The sequence below is a fragment of the Rissa tridactyla genome, chromosome 4 (assembly GCF_028500815.1).
Source record: "Rissa tridactyla isolate bRisTri1 chromosome 4, bRisTri1.patW.cur.20221130, whole genome shotgun sequence".
NCBI lineage: Eukaryota > Metazoa > Chordata > Aves > Charadriiformes > Laridae > Rissa > Rissa tridactyla.
In genome coordinates this window covers 29,707,289-29,722,603 of record NC_071469.1, presented here as the reverse complement: position 1 = coordinate 29,722,603, position 15,315 = coordinate 29,707,289, and the positions used below count along the sequence as shown (strand labels likewise).

At 40.7% G+C, this 15,315-nt stretch overlaps 1 protein-coding gene across 10 annotated transcripts in view; it reads left to right on the top strand.

The window, feature by feature from the left end:
* LIN52 (lin-52 DREAM MuvB core complex component) overlaps window positions 1-15,315 on the top strand; it is an 83,583-nt gene that overhangs the window by 17,569 nt on the left and 50,699 nt on the right. The window contains exon 6 of one of the 10 annotated variants that reach the window (XM_054201689.1): window positions 11,431-11,585. The exons of 7 other annotated variants lie outside the window; for them this stretch is intronic. In XM_054201689.1, the coding sequence (XP_054057664.1) occupies window positions 11,431-11,585 (155 nt within the window). 2 more of the 10 variants (XM_054201688.1, XM_054201695.1) reach the window with 2 other exon arrangements.

Genomic DNA, 15,315 nt, shown 5'->3' with positions numbered 1-15,315 from the left:
TGCCCTAGTTGTTGAGGGTGCTTGGAAGTACATACTCACCAGATACCTACCAGTTGCATACTACTGAGAGATAAAAGGACAGACTGGCTGAAAGTAGGGTTTTTAATACCAGATCCATCATGAGACTATGTAACAGATGTACAAGGTCAGATGATAAGACAGAAATGTGCAGGGAGGGGAAGGGAATGAACCTAATTTTTTGGTACTAAATCTCATTTTTGTTTCATCTCTGTTTTTAGGTGACTCAATTCAGACCACTCTGAAGTCAATGTGAAGTATCTTAGTAAATTCAGGACAATTTAAAATTGGTCGTACTAATTTGTTCCAGCCCTGTGATGGATTTAAGTGTTGAAAACTGTGTTTTGTTGCTCTTACTCATATGTTACTCTGCAAGTATAAGTCTATCTGGTTTTAGGCCTAGGGGCAATCTTCTGAGAGAACTAGAATTTAAGGAGAGCACTTCTCCAACTCTTTTAGAGCATCCTAAAAGGCTACTCTAGGAAACGGAGCTTGTAAATGAGACCCAGTCTGCGCTGTGGGAAAAATACAGTTTAAAACGTCACAAGAAAAATTTTGATGGTGTGGCTAGAAGGCTTCTTTGAATTAATTTCTTGCTTGAATTCCCTCGTTTAAAAGCTGTCTTTTTTTAGGGGGGAAAAAAAACCCTGTCTCACTAAAACAAATTAATAGTGATGGAGAACTTACTACATACTTATCGCGTACTTCTCTATTAAAAAATCCAACTCTTGATCCTAATGTGAAGTTGTCTGAGTGCTGAGACACTTTGAATTGTCTCTGTCTGTGCAAGGGGGTTTTGCTGTGGCTTTTTGAGTTCTAGCTGAAGATCAATAAAGGGTGCTTAATGGCATTGCCAGCAGAGTAAACATAGTACCTCTTCTCATCATAGTCGTTGCAAGTTTGTTCTTCACCTCCCCCCTCCAGTGAAGTGCTGGCTCTTAGAAATTTATTTTGATAATAAAACATTACTTTATACTTGCCCATGAAAGCATGTTTGAAGGCTGTTTGTGGATTCTTTAAAGTGTCCAAGAGATTGTTGTTCCCTGAGCACACTGCAAGCTCATATCATAATTAAGCCTGATGAATTAACACGCAGAAAGTTAAGCTCATAACTTTCAGTGGTTAACTTAGGGTCTTAAAATGTGGAACCAAACCTGTGGTTGGCGTGCTGCACTTCAGTTGTCAATCCCGAAGTGTTATGTATTGATGGGGTTTGGTTCTGAGGAAATGGGTGGGTTTATTCTCTCAGAAATTTTATTCTTGCAGAAATTTTTGGTCACAATGAGGAGAGAATAAAGTTGCATTTACTGCTTTTCACAGTTGTAAGTCTTGACTGTAAAGCTAAAGGATATAGTTCATTTATTTTTCTGTGATTTATCTTACAACTTTTTACTGTAATTGGGGAGATGGGAATAGGAAGCTCCATGCTGCGTAAGTAGAGATTTTCAGTTCATAATTTAGTTTTGAGGAGATATTTTTACCGATTGGTTGCTACAGCACAAGAGTGGAGGTAATTGAGAGGAGTCTAATAACCGATTAAGTAGATTTCACTTGTGTGTTGTTTTGAGCACTGTTTTAGTGAAAGCTACTGAAGCTTATTATAATAAAGTTTAGCTGAATATATTTTATGTATAGAAATTATTTTACATTGATAGGGCATTTCCATATGGAGAGCTTTCTGTGCTGGAAGGCATATATCCATATATTGTTTAAACTGCACAAAGTGCCAGTTATTTTGGTGCCGGTATACACTGTCATGTAAAATCTGCCTTTCCAAATATTTGGTGATGTTTTATGACATCTGTGTTATAAATAATATAAGTCTGTCTTTAAGTACTTGCTTGACGTCTCTGAAACCTGTTGTTACATTTTAGAGCTTTCTAGGTTCAGTGGTGATTCAACAATGATTAGCTCCCATTTTCTTCAAATTAAAATTTGACTTCTGTTTTCTCACTCTGGGGTTTAGTCTCTGTTCTACTGAACCAGTTAAAATCAGGTTTGGTCAGTAGCTGGAGGGGAATGGTGAAGAGCCCGGGTGTTGCAATAAGCAGCATCGGTGCCCTTCTCCCGGTGGGTTGCTGAACTGTTATCCCGTGGTAGCTCTAGAGGGCTCTCTGCTGTTGGAAATGTTACATTTCCAAGCAGTTATAGGACAAAGGTCTTAATAACCTGTTGGTCATTAAAGAACTCATAACACTTCTTTTGCAAATGCTAACCCCATTGTCATCAGCAAAATACAGCATATGCAATTAGAATCTAATTTTCTCCTGTGTCAATTAGAGAGTCTCATTTTTATTCTGAACTGTGTTCTGCTCTGTGTGTAAATGGCTGTTACTTAAGCTGCGGCATTAAGAAGCATAGGAAAGAATTTTGTGTATGTATATGGCTTGTGAAGTTCCTTGCGTAAGTCACTAGAAGCGTGATATTGTCAGCGCTGACTATATGTGCAAGAAAGATGGGAAATAATTATCCCAGCCTTTATTGTAACCATGCAGTTCATTACTGCAGTAACCTTAGAACTATATGGGCATTGTTATGGGAGCATTAGAAATAAATGTATAAGATGGATGACCAGGTGAGATGGAATGACAGTGTGAACAGTAATTTTCAGCCAAGTAATAGGCATTTGTCATCAAGGTATATCAAGTAGCATTTAGAAAGGAAGGAATACCTATGTTAAACTTTTTGGTTTTATTTGCAAGCACTTCCTTTGGGTGTTATACAGGGACATGAATCCCAGTTCTGCCTTGGTGGATGTGCAGTATTGCGCTGTGTTTGACTGGGTGTTCTGTATCAGACGCAGTTGTATTAAAATGGAATTTAAAATGGTTAGTTTGAAAATGAGGTAAAGATTATAATGCTGTGGTTCTTGTAATACTGAATTTTATTCTCTTATAGTTTTGTAGGTTTGGTTTTCCACATACATGTTTTTTTGATGACAGTGCATCTGCTTGGGAAGCTAGTTGGTGATATCTGGGGAGCTGTCATGTGGGTGAGAATGCAAGGCAGTTGGGTAGGTAAGCCCTTTCCTTGTGTGTATGGGCTAACATAAGCAGCGGTGTGTAATAATTTCAGTGCTAGTGCTGTTGTCTTGAACACAGACAAGGAATTTACTGACATGAATGACAACAGTTTGCATCTCCTGGAGCAATTTTCCGTGGTTTCAGAAAGCCAGTGCTGCATTGCTTTCACTCGGTTGTGTTTCGAAAGCTGTGAAGACTAGAAATAACTAGAAATAACATTTTTGAAGACTAGAAATAACTGCAGTGTGATTACAGCTTATATTCTCCATCACGTTTGGGCAGCATCTGTTGGACATCCGTTATGGATGGGGCTGTGGTTTTCTGTATGATAAGGAGCTTATGTATTGAGGGAATAAAAATAATGCTGAGTTTGATGCTCAGTGGTGAGCTTCCCAGTAAGAACATGCGCAAGTGTCGTGCTTTACCTGCTCGGCAGTGCGTTTTGTCTTGTGTACTCTGCAAAGCCATCGCTTGGAATCACCATTGTGAATTTACTGCTGTAGGGGGAAAAGGTGAAGTATGGCTAGATTCAGGAAGGGAACAGGTTGTTTTATTCGGTAGCATTTGCAGTTCCCCAAGCAACGAGGGCTGGAGAAACTGACTGTTGAGAACCACATCTTGATAAGATGTTTGGGCCTGTTGTAAAATCTTGTGATGTCTGCTGGTTGTGCCAGTGTGGAAATCCTCCTTATACGGTGGAGAAAAGGTAGTGAGAAGTCTTTCCTGTAAATTCTGTTTTTTCCTTTCCTCTAGGAGCTACTTTTCATAGTGGGAAAAATACGCTGAATTACCCTTGTCTGCCTAAACCACAAACTAATAACAATTAAGCTATTGATTACTTTTTTGGGCAGTGAAAAGATGCTGCTTCCAGGATTCGTTTCCCCATGCCATCCCTGACTTCAGACACCTGCAGCACACGAGTTCTGGCTGTAGATGAATTCAAACGCTCATTCCTCCTAGCGTTTTGGTTGTATTTATTGTGTGTACTACATCTTTTCATGTCTGACCACAGTAATTTGAGAGGAAATAATATCTTTTTTATTTAAGGGTATGGGTTGTTCTAGTTTAGTTGAAGTGGGGATTTTATGCCGGTTTTAATATACTAGTGAAATTTTTGCATAGAGATCTTAAGCAAATTAAAACCCTGTATGCAACTATTAAGCTTGTGCTTGTAAACTCAGAGGGTAAACACAGGTGTAGCCAGTTCTAAACTACATAGGATTTTGGGTTGTTATTTGAAATATATTTTCAAGTAATTGTGATTGAACTGAAATAATTTCTGTGAGAGACAATATTGTGGAGTGGCATCTGCATCCTCCATTATTTATGCTTTGACTTGTTGGTTTTGAATACTTTCCTCTTAGCCAGTTAATAATCAGATCAGAGTACTGAAGTCACTGAACAAAATGTCTGATAACCGTGTCTCAGAAATAGTGTTACAGAAATGCTCTCAGTATGTTTAAACACGCTTCTGTCTATATTCCATGTAACACTGTACACTGTTAAACCCTGTCAGTTTTGAGATCTAAATAATTTTGGAAAAAAGAATTAAAAATACCCTTTTGGCTATTGCATGTACCTGAGGGACATCCTCCTTGTTCAGAGGATTTAAAAATACAACCCCTATGTTAACTTACCAGTTGAGCTGTTCAGAAAAGTCACTAAACGCAGAAGGCGATACAGTGAAAGCTACTTGACACAAATTTGTATTCTATACAAATGTTTTCTATAGTCTTCTATTCCTAGTTGTTTTATGCTTAAGTAACTATGGTGGGTAAAATTCAGCTGAATATGAGTTTCAGAGATCACTACACAGCTGAAAGGGATAAAAAGAAAGTGTTTTTCACCAGTGGTGGCCTTGAACCTTCAGAGGACTGTATATAAGCTTTATGTTATCTGAAGCTGTATCTGTGATCTGAAGCTATCTAATTGCCTTAAGATGTATTTAGTGCATGTGTAAGTCTCTTCATTTCACGGTTACTTTTTATTGAGTTCTCCGTTTCTCTGTTTAAAACAATAGAGAGGTGCCTTTTTTGTTGTTGTTGTTAGCCATTTTTACTTTCTGGTAATCCAGCAGCATCACTGAGCTTCTGTCTTTCTTACTTTGAAAGTACAGTGGCACTGTTTGTTGCATTTTAAAACCAGTTCAGTTGAAGTGATTATGGCAAAAATAATTTAAAGGTTGTAACAGTCTGCAGTTCTCAAAAAGCTGAACTTTATATGTAAATGTGTATATTAGTGTTACCTGGCAGTTTTCAGCAATATTCTGAACGTTTAATTGGAACTTTTTAAAATGCCTTTTTTTTTTTTTTCATTATTTTGACCCAGTTTCACCACATCACCTGCTCTGTTTAGGGAACTTCTGTTGAGCCTGTCCATGTCCTGGGCCATCAGGATGCTCATTCTCTAGTTGCAGTGGGTGGCGATGCCTACTCTCTGCAGAGCTGCCTTGTGAATGCTTGTGTGAGGTTCTGGCCCTAAATCTATTGATCACGCTGGGGTCACTGTGTAGTGCATTTCCCGGGCTGAAGTTGCAAAGTCCCCGATCCCCGGTTTGCCTGCTGCTTCCCTGTTAGAATTCAGTGTGCCAGACCCACGGTACCCCTGTCTTTCATGAATGGAATTCAAAAAGACACTTACATTTCCATAAATAAATTAGGAATTCAGTGGCTTCTTCCGGCTAATCAGGGCAGGCTGATAAACCTTGCTAGCTGTTTAATAAATGAATTGTGACTGATTACCTATTAATATGGACGCCTCAGGAATTCACCCTGGGGGAAGCAGAGCAGTGAAATAGAGAGGGGCATGGCCCCCTGGGAAATCAGGGCTTCATGTTTGCAGCTTAAATATCTCTGTGAAGTATCAATAAGGAGGTAATTGAATTTTGAACACAAACATGAGCGCCGGATGGATGAAGGAGAGGGGGGCTCTGATCATCTCTTCCTGCCCCTTCATACTCCCCTCCCCTTTCCCTTAGAGACCACTCTAGTGAAGATAGATGCTAAATCCATTAAATAAAGATTAGACTCTGTCGTGGTAGAAAATGGCAGCTTAGCTAGATCCCTGGGCAAATTGGGACCTTTAGCAATACAGAAAATTAAAATATACATTTTTAACAAGTGTGCTGTCGACACAGTAATAATGACTGTGAGGCTTGTGGGGTTTGCTCACCTTTCAGATCTGCTTTTGTTTGGTTATATCACTTGCTCTTGTTTTGAGATCAGCCTGCTTGGTCTCTCTGAAGCAGAGAAGACTTAAGGGAAGGAAGGGGTTTTTTTTTCCCCACCTTGCTTTCTGTCTTAGGCACTTTTTCTTGACTCTTAGGCTTGTAATAGTATAGATCAGTACTCTTGTATTTGAATATGGAAATAATTAACTTTGGCTCCAGCATGCTCAGTCACATGTCCTGAAAAGTAGTTGGAAATAGTCTAGAGGAAGCATAGATGTGATATTGGAGAGTGAAATGTAAATGTGATTGGGATTTTTTTTAAAATGGGTTTTATTCTCAAAGCACATGGCTTTATTTTTTTATTTACTCCAGATCAATTTTACTGAGTTCTACCATTATGGGAAAGATTAGTGTAGGAGTGTGCATTGTAAATTGTCAGTGTTCTTTCTTGTCATGCAATGAATTGTAGAAACACAGATGAAGTGTCCTTTAATGGGTGACAGTCTTCTTTTATAATACTGTGTTAGCCGTAGAACGCCATCAGGCCTTTTTCACAACTTCGCATGCCCTCCTCCTGGGAGATACTCCTGGGTTTTGCAGGCAGAACCTCACCTGCTTGTACAAGTAGGGGACCAATTGCCATACTAGAGAGACTGCTTCTCTTTTTCCAAATAAGATGATCATTCTGCAGAACAAAATCCAGAATTGTTTCTGTTTAAGGTCTCTTAACAAGAAATGAGCCTAAACTAATATGTTCCTGGGGAAGACTGCTGTTCCTTCCTTTTTGCCTGGAAGACCCTTGATGCTGCATCCTCAGCTTCAGCTGCTAAGAACTGAATCCAGAATTGTCATTTTTGGTTTAGGAAGGACAAAAATAGCTATTATTAAGTGTAAGAAAAGTATTAATACACATGGGTCCATTCCAGAGACAGTAATGAGCATATCAGGAATGCCTTGGCTTCTTTTAACTCAGAGCTGCTGCAGACATGGAAGAGGTTTTCCATCTGTTCCCTCAACTATCATCTGCTTCCACATCCCAGCGTTTTACTCACTTGTCTTTTGTCAGAGAGTTTTTGGGTTGGGAATATCTGTATTCTTTCATCCAGCCATGCTTCTTGCAAGGAAAGAATTTTCTAAGCTGGCTCAGCCTCAAGGATTCTCTTTTATGGTGTTGGCACCAAATTGAAAATGAACAGGTACCACCCCTTAGCTCAATTGCAGTAATTGATTGTGTATGTGCTGTAGCCTGTCTCAATTTAAGAAGCAGCCAGATCTCAAGCCTCCCTTGGTAAAGGTAGATTACAGCATTGGGTTTACATTTGGCCAAGCATGTTGATCACAGACTCCTCCTCTCTTGGGACTTTCCTGGCCTTTGTCCCCTTGCAAGGGGACAGTGGCTCTCCTGGACGCCCCACTCCTCTCTCTCCATTTTTCAGTGTACTAACTATATGCCATCTAGCTTCCTTTAACCTTGGCTGGCCCCTTTCAAAGAAGTCACCAGTACCGTGACAGCCTACGTCATTGTTTCTTTCATGCCACTGGCATCCTTAGCCTTATTCTATCACCTGTCCCTCAGCCTGTTTTGGAGGTTTTTCTGCTCTTTTCTCCCTGCATGTAAACTTAAACTGATTTTGAAGCTCAGGAGGCTTTCTTTGTGTATCCCGAATTAAAAAGGACACTCTTACTAGTTTGTTCTGTAGCAGGCATGTTCCAGGAACCTCACAAGCTTATGGCTTTCCACATATTAAGGCACTTAGTGATGCAGCATTTTAATTAAATTAACCAGAATTCATAAATTGTAGATAGACAGATTTTCCAGATCATCTCAATATGAGCTTTTAGAGCGATCAACACTCTGCTGGTGTTTAATCCATCAGACCGCCATATGGAGTGTTGAAGAGCAGAATATCTGTTTATTAACAATTGTTGTTTTTTCACGTCAGCAAGTATGATTTCCGTATTTGAGGTCCTGGGAGCGCAATCTGTTGCTGCATCTCTTATACGAATTATATCAACCCCGTGCCAGACCCCATGTCTATTCCTCTTTTTTTACTGAATCGAGGTGATCAATAGACTGTGTAAATGGCATGGTAGACCAAGAGGGACATTCCACCAGAGTCTACAGAAGTGCTTTGGTTTATACTATCACAAGAGGACTGTGTCCAGATGTCCTTTATGAGAAATTATAGGTATCTGTAGTGTCAGTGGTTTACAGTTGAGACACATTTAATGAAGCTTTGCAGTTTGAACAACCAGAATATAAGTTATAATTCACTAAAGTCAGAAAGTTGTCCTCATCTTCCAGATCAAACTGACCTTTTATCCGCTCTTGTTTTAATAAATATCCATTCTCAAATTTTAGGATATTTTCTCTGGGCTTCCTTAGCAATAGAAGTTACCTGTCTCTTCAGAGTAGTGGTCTGTTCCAGTTTATCGTGACACACATCTGTTTCCACTCCTTTAGATGAGTGAATACTGCCAGTTGTTAGTCTTTCCAATGGGAAAAATACTCTTGGGCAAAAGGGAAAAACATTCCTGTCATGTGACTTTTTAATTGCTGTCTTCAGAAAGAAGTATTAGCTGGTTTAGGATGGGAGTTTTTCAACCTAGGTATCAGGCTCTTCTCATCAAATGTGATTTAAGATATCTTCCATTGTCAGAACCCCCTGGATTCTCAGCAGGAGTAACAAGCAGTCATTTCTACGCATCTGAATGTTTTCATAATTAATTGGCTTATTTGTTTTCTTGGATGCATTGTCAGAGTGTGGGAAATAAGAAGTGCTTATGTAGACAACTTCAATTTTGATCTCTGTTAAGGCAAGGCATGAAGAGGAGGGAATTGTTGCTATACGTTGATGATGTTAGACGGAAAACAATGGTTTCTAACCTTTATCAGAGTTGTCCATCTTATCCAGCAGATGGCATTGAAAATGTACCTGCTGTGCTCTCTTCTTGCTAAGCAGTGCCTTAACTGAAATCTGACATCCTACAGGCTGTAGTCTTCCTCTTTCTCTGGTGCATAGCTGCACATCACTTCCTAATGAGGATCTTGAGTGCCCCCTGCCTAGTGGGTAAAACAAAATCCATGGATTAACAAGAATGGAATTTAAGACTGATGTGCTGTACCCTGCCACGAAATCAGTTTTCATGATTTCAAAGTATTCCTTTAAAAGTATTCAGCATTTGGGCAAGCCCTATTAGTAGTCTTCTCTCTCTCCTGGCTTACATTGTTTGTCTGTCCATCTGCTTCTCTGCACTCATCTTGGTATTTGTTTCATGTGGGCAAATAAGCAGTGATCTTTCAATAAGTTCAGCATCAAAGGCAATGTTAAGCACTCGTCCTTTTGACTAGTCCTGCGGGTTGGTATTCACTAGCTCAGACCTGCAGCTGGATTCCCAGAGAGGGCACAAGTTCCTTCAAGCCAGTGGCAGCCTCTGTCCCAGTGAAGGGCATTTCTTAGGCTGGTGGCAGTAGGAGTTTGTAGGCCCTTTGCATGTGGGTCCCTGGGAGGAGAAGAGATTGTGGATGTCGATGGTACTTAGTGTGGGTATCACTTGGCTTTTAATTAAATCGTGAAGACAGTGGGATGTAGATGTAATGTAATGATTCAAATGGTAACTGGCTATGGCAACGAAGCTGAGAAGTGAAAAATCTTTACTATGCATGAAGAGAATGTCAGTTCTGTAGTACTTTATCTTTGCTTCCTGCCTTTTCTGTTTTCTTTTATCTTTATTCTTTCTTTTCAGTAAATATGCTGTTTAATATAATTTCTGTACAAGCATTACTGTACTCATGCAAGGTAGTGTTTTATTACTCCCGAGCAGCCAAATAATTTGAAAGAAATGTTAAAATTTATGGATAAGAAACACAGCTATCATATGGAGTTAACATGAACGCCCATGCCAGAACTATGTAGCATGGCTTTGCCTCATGTTGTTTATATATTCTTCCATATTGTGACTGTAAGTTAGCAACATACCCATTTCAGAGTATTTAGACCGTGTTGGTAGCTAATGAATGTTGCTGCCTTTCTAGAGCGTATAGGATTAAAAATGCCTTCTACCAGCCCCTTCACGTCCTTTATATCTGAGGACCTGAGTAGATGTGGAAATCGGAGCTTTTTACTCTCTCCTCCTCCTATTCCAAACAAATTGCCTGTGATCCCTCTTTTGATGACTGTTTTTTGACACCAAGATAATATTACAGAATTATCATAGACAGGTTTGGGATGGAAGGGACCTTTAAAGGTCATCTAGTCCAACCGCCCTGCAATGAGCAGAGACATCTTCCACTAGATCATGTTGCTCAGAGCCCTGTCCAACCTGACCTTGAATGTTTCCAGGGATTGGGGCATCTAGAACCTCTCTGTGCAACCTGTGCCAGTGTTCCACCACTCTCATTGTAAAAAATGTCTTCTTATATCCAGCCTAAATCTTCCCTCTTTTAGTTTAAAACCATTACCCCTTGACCTATTGCAACAGACTCTACTACTCTGTCCCCAACTTTCTTATAAGCCCTCTTTAAGTACTGAAAGGCAGCAGTAAGGTCTCCCTGGAACTTTCTCTTCTCCAGGCTGAACAACCCCAACTGTCTCAGCTTGTCCTCTTAGGAGAGGTGCTCCAGCCCTCTGACCCTCCTCTGGACCCCCTCCAACAGGTCCATGTCTTTCCTGGGCTGAGGAACTCCAGAGCTGGACACAGTACTCCAGGTGGGGTCTCACGAAAGCGGAGTAGAGGGGCCGAATCACCTTTCTTGACTTGCTAGCCATGCTTCTTTTGATGCAGCTCAGGATACAGTTGGCCTTCTGGGCTGTGAGTGCACATTGTCGGCTCATGTCCAGCTTTTCATCCACCAGTACCCCCAAGTCATTCTTGGCAGGGCTGCTCTCAATCCCCTTCATTCACCTCTAAGTCCTCCATGTGCCTTAGCATAACTTCTAGAAGGATCTGTTCCATGATCTTCCCAGGCATAGAGGTGAGGCTGATAGGTTGGTAATTCCCTGGGTCCTCCTTTCTACCCTTTTTAAAAATGGGTGCAATGTTTCCCTTTTTCCAGACACTAGGGACTTCACCTGACTGCCATGACTTTTCAAATACCATGGGGACTGGCTTGGCAGTCATTCAATTCCCTTAGTACTCTGGGATGCATCTCATCAGGTCCCGTAGACTTCTGTATATTTAGGTTCCTCAGGTGGCGATGAACCTGATCTTCTCTTACAGTGGGTGGGACTTTGCTCCCCAGTCCCTGCCTCGTGGTCCATCCACTCGACATGTGGGAAGAGACGTGGTCAGTGAAGACTGAGGCAAAAAAGTTGTTGACCACTCAGCCTTCTCCTGGTCAGATGTTAAAAGTTGTTGCAAGTCTTCTCATCATGGTGGGTGTGCTGTCTTTGACCTTCCTTTTCTGGCTGACATACCTGTAGAAACCCCTCTTGTTATTCTTTGCATCCCTTGCCAAGTTCAGCTCCAGCTGCACTTTGGCGTTCCTGACCGCATCCCTACACAACTGGGCAGCATCCCTATATTCTTCCCAGGATACCTGTCCCTGCTTCCACCAGCTGTGCCTTTCCTTCTTGCCCTTTAGTTTGACCAGCAGGTCTTGACTCAGCCATGCTGGTCTCTTGCCTTCCTTTCCTGATTTCTTACACCTGGGGATCAAGAGCTGTAGTGCTCTGTGGAGTGTCCTTAAAGATCTGCCAGCTGTCTTCTGCTCCCTTGTCCCTGAGGGCAGTTTCCCAGAGGTTCCTATTGACAAACTCCTTGAAGAGCTAGAATTTTGCTTTCCTAAAATTCAGGGTCCTGACTTTAGTCTTGGCCTGACCCGTATCCCTCAGAACTGCAAATTCCACCAGTGAATAATCACTGCAGCACAGGCTGCCTCCAATCTTGATGTCACCGATTAGCCCACTTGCATTGGTGACTAATAGGTCCAGTATCACGTACCCTCTGGTAAGGCTGTCTATTGTCTGGCTTAAGAAGTTATCCTTAATGCACTCCAGGAGTCTCCTGGATTACCTACAGGTTGCTGTGCTACGTTTCCCGCAAATGTTGGAGTGGTTGCAGTCTTGCAGCCAAGACGAGAGCCTGCGAGCGCGATGCCTCCTGTAGCTGGAGTAAGAAGACTTCATTAATAGTCTCCCTTTGGTCTGGTGGCCTGGAGTAGATACTAACCACAAGGTTCCTTTTGTTGCCTTGATCTTATATTCTTACCCGTAAGCTTTCAACCTGCTCGTGGCTGTTCTTCAGAGACAGCTCTTTGTATTCTGTCCATCTCTTGATGTAGAGGGCAAGGCCTCCTCCTCTCCTTCCTCATCTGTCCCTTCTGAACAGCCTGTAGCCATCAATAGCTGCACTGCTATTGTGAGATTTGTCCCACCAAGTTTCAGTAATGGCAACTAGGTCGTAGCTTTCTAGCTGCCAGGTGGCTTCCAGCTTCTCCTGTTTGTTGCCCATGCTGCATGCATTGGTGTAGAACTATCGTTCAGAACTATTAGAAATGTAAGAGGACATACTTGAAGTTCAAACATGGCAACAATTAGTCACAGCCGTGCTTTTTCTTCTATTATAAAATAGAAGGGAGAGAATAGAGTAAAATTTGTTCTCTGGATCTTCATTGTTGTACAAATTACAGGCTGCTTGAAGGGCCATGATATCTTTTAATGTTTTATGTCATGTATGTAAATAGCAAAATCTTTTTTCAAGAAGTTGTAAAGTAATTGTAACTTGCTGTTACTTTGGTTAGGCAAGTCTGAGAAAGTTAGCAGATTGTGATCATTGTGTGCATTTGTAATCAAAAAGTTTTAGTTAAACTACACTGATTTTTTTTTTTTTTTTCTTAACAAAGATTTGTCACTTCGGTAGGTTTGTAAAGAGGTTTCAAAAGGCAGGTTTCAAAACAAGGATCTGTACATGAGTCAGCTTCACTTGATAGCTCTTTATACTTGGACTGATAAGAATAATTATGCTAAGTGGTTCTGATATTCTTTATGTTGGGGTTTTTTTATAGGATTTTGATGTTTCTGAACTAAAAACTTGCTGTTTGGCAGAATTTTCATGACAAATCTACCTGTACTTGCCAGAGAACTTAGTTACACAAAGTAATTGGAGTTTGTGTGCAGTTGGTGAATGTGGCAGCATTTAGCCATGTTTTGCATGTACCCCTCAAGCCTCCTTGAGCTCCTGGGATGGTCCAGACCAGCCAGGTGAAAGCACAGTCCCCAGCATGGGGAAGTAGAGTGGATTGTTCTACCCCTGTATGTCTTCAGGCTTGAGTGAAGCTCCAAGACACAGCAAATTATTGTGCTGTTTCCCACCTCTTCTACTTGACTTTATTAATTGTTTGTACTTTACAACACATATTTCTGCATAAGGTTTCATAATTTTTTCCCAGAAAGGAAGTAAGTCTCATTCTCTTTTTTGTAACTTCAGATACTCTGTCACTGCAGGCAGCCTTTTGGTAGGAATAATTTCAAGATAGTGTGAAATACACCATTCACTTCTAGAGAGCTATATATAAATCAGGAGATTTCTTCATGAGAATGTGAAAGAAAGTGAATCTCTGATTTTGAAAGGTAGCGCAGTTGTTATTTCACATCTCTACAATTGAGAAGATAAATTGAAAATTCCTATTGACTCTCAAACCTGAAAGGAATGGGGCGGGGCGGGGGGGAATTCAGAAAAAAAAAGTCAGATTAAAAGTGGCAAAAAGGAATGCTTTTTACACAATGAATAATTTGATGTGGAACTTTCTGCCACACTGGGATTTTTTTTTTTTTTAGACCAAGTACTTAGCAGCTATTGAAAAGGAATCAGGCAATTAAATGGATGATGAGAACATTTCTACTTATAGCAGAATAAAATATAAAATGAAGGAGGAAATATCAGCTGCTTAGGATATAAAACAAGCACTTAAGAAGAGGAGGAATCTTTCAGAGACTATTATTTCATATGTCTTCATAATGAGGTTCCGTGCTTTTTTTTTTTTCCTATGATGTTTCTGACATTGGGTGCACTCAGACAGGATACCTGTCTGCGTAGATCACTGATCTGTCCTGCTGTATCAATTCCTCTCTTCACTTACAGTTTTTATGACTACAGACCAGGCAGATTCTTGTTTAATAGGAAATAACACTTCTAAAATATACTGTATTACTCTTTTTTTCTTTTTTTTTTTGTGACTAGTCTTAGATCCTATCTATTACTAGGATTTTATATACAAGATTTTAGTCGGTGATACAGAATGTAAATTCAGAGCATGCTCTGAGTTACATCTCTAGAGAGAACATTATTATTAAACCTTTTTGAGGGTGTCCCCTGTGGCAGCTCCATAGAGCAGGTGGCCTGCATGGCACAAGCACACAGGGAGTCAGGAGCCTGTGTTTTATCGGAGCATATAATCTAAAAATCAGTCAGCCTGTTTCTCTCTCCTGGGGAGATGACGATGATGACACAGGACTTTTATGCTAAAAACTAATTGTTAACCTGTAGAAGACGTCATTCAACACAAATCCCAACAGAAAAGGGCTGGGTGATGGATGTTTCTGGGTAGCAGGCCAAGCTGTCATTTGGTTTTCAACAGATAGTGGTCCGGGTTGCCTCAAGATTTTCATGCCTAGTACCTGGCTTATTTGAAAATAGAGAGTATGTTAATTTACAAAAAATGCTTACAATTTCTGTTTATTAATATATGCATTAAAAATTTGGAGGAGAAAACAGTTCCTCCCCTATCTCAGGGCATGAAGTGCACTGACTCTTGACTATGGTGCTCAGGTTTCCTGGAACATTAAGCAAAGCAGTGGCTGGGTGGAGGGTTGGAGGCTAGGACACAGTGTTGAACAGGAATATAGCAGGTAGATAATATTTGGGAAAGGAATGTGGGATTGCATATACATCTGTTGATAGAAGCATGGATAGTAGATTGAAGGAGGTGAATGTCCACCTCTACTTAGCAGTCGTTAGACTGTATCTGCAGTGCCACATCCAGTGGTGTCCTCCATGCCCCATGGTATATTGGAGTGAGTTCAGCAGAGGGCCACCAAGATGATCAGGGGGCTGGAGCACTTGCCCTGTGAACAGAGGCTGAGGGAATGGGGCTTATTCAACATG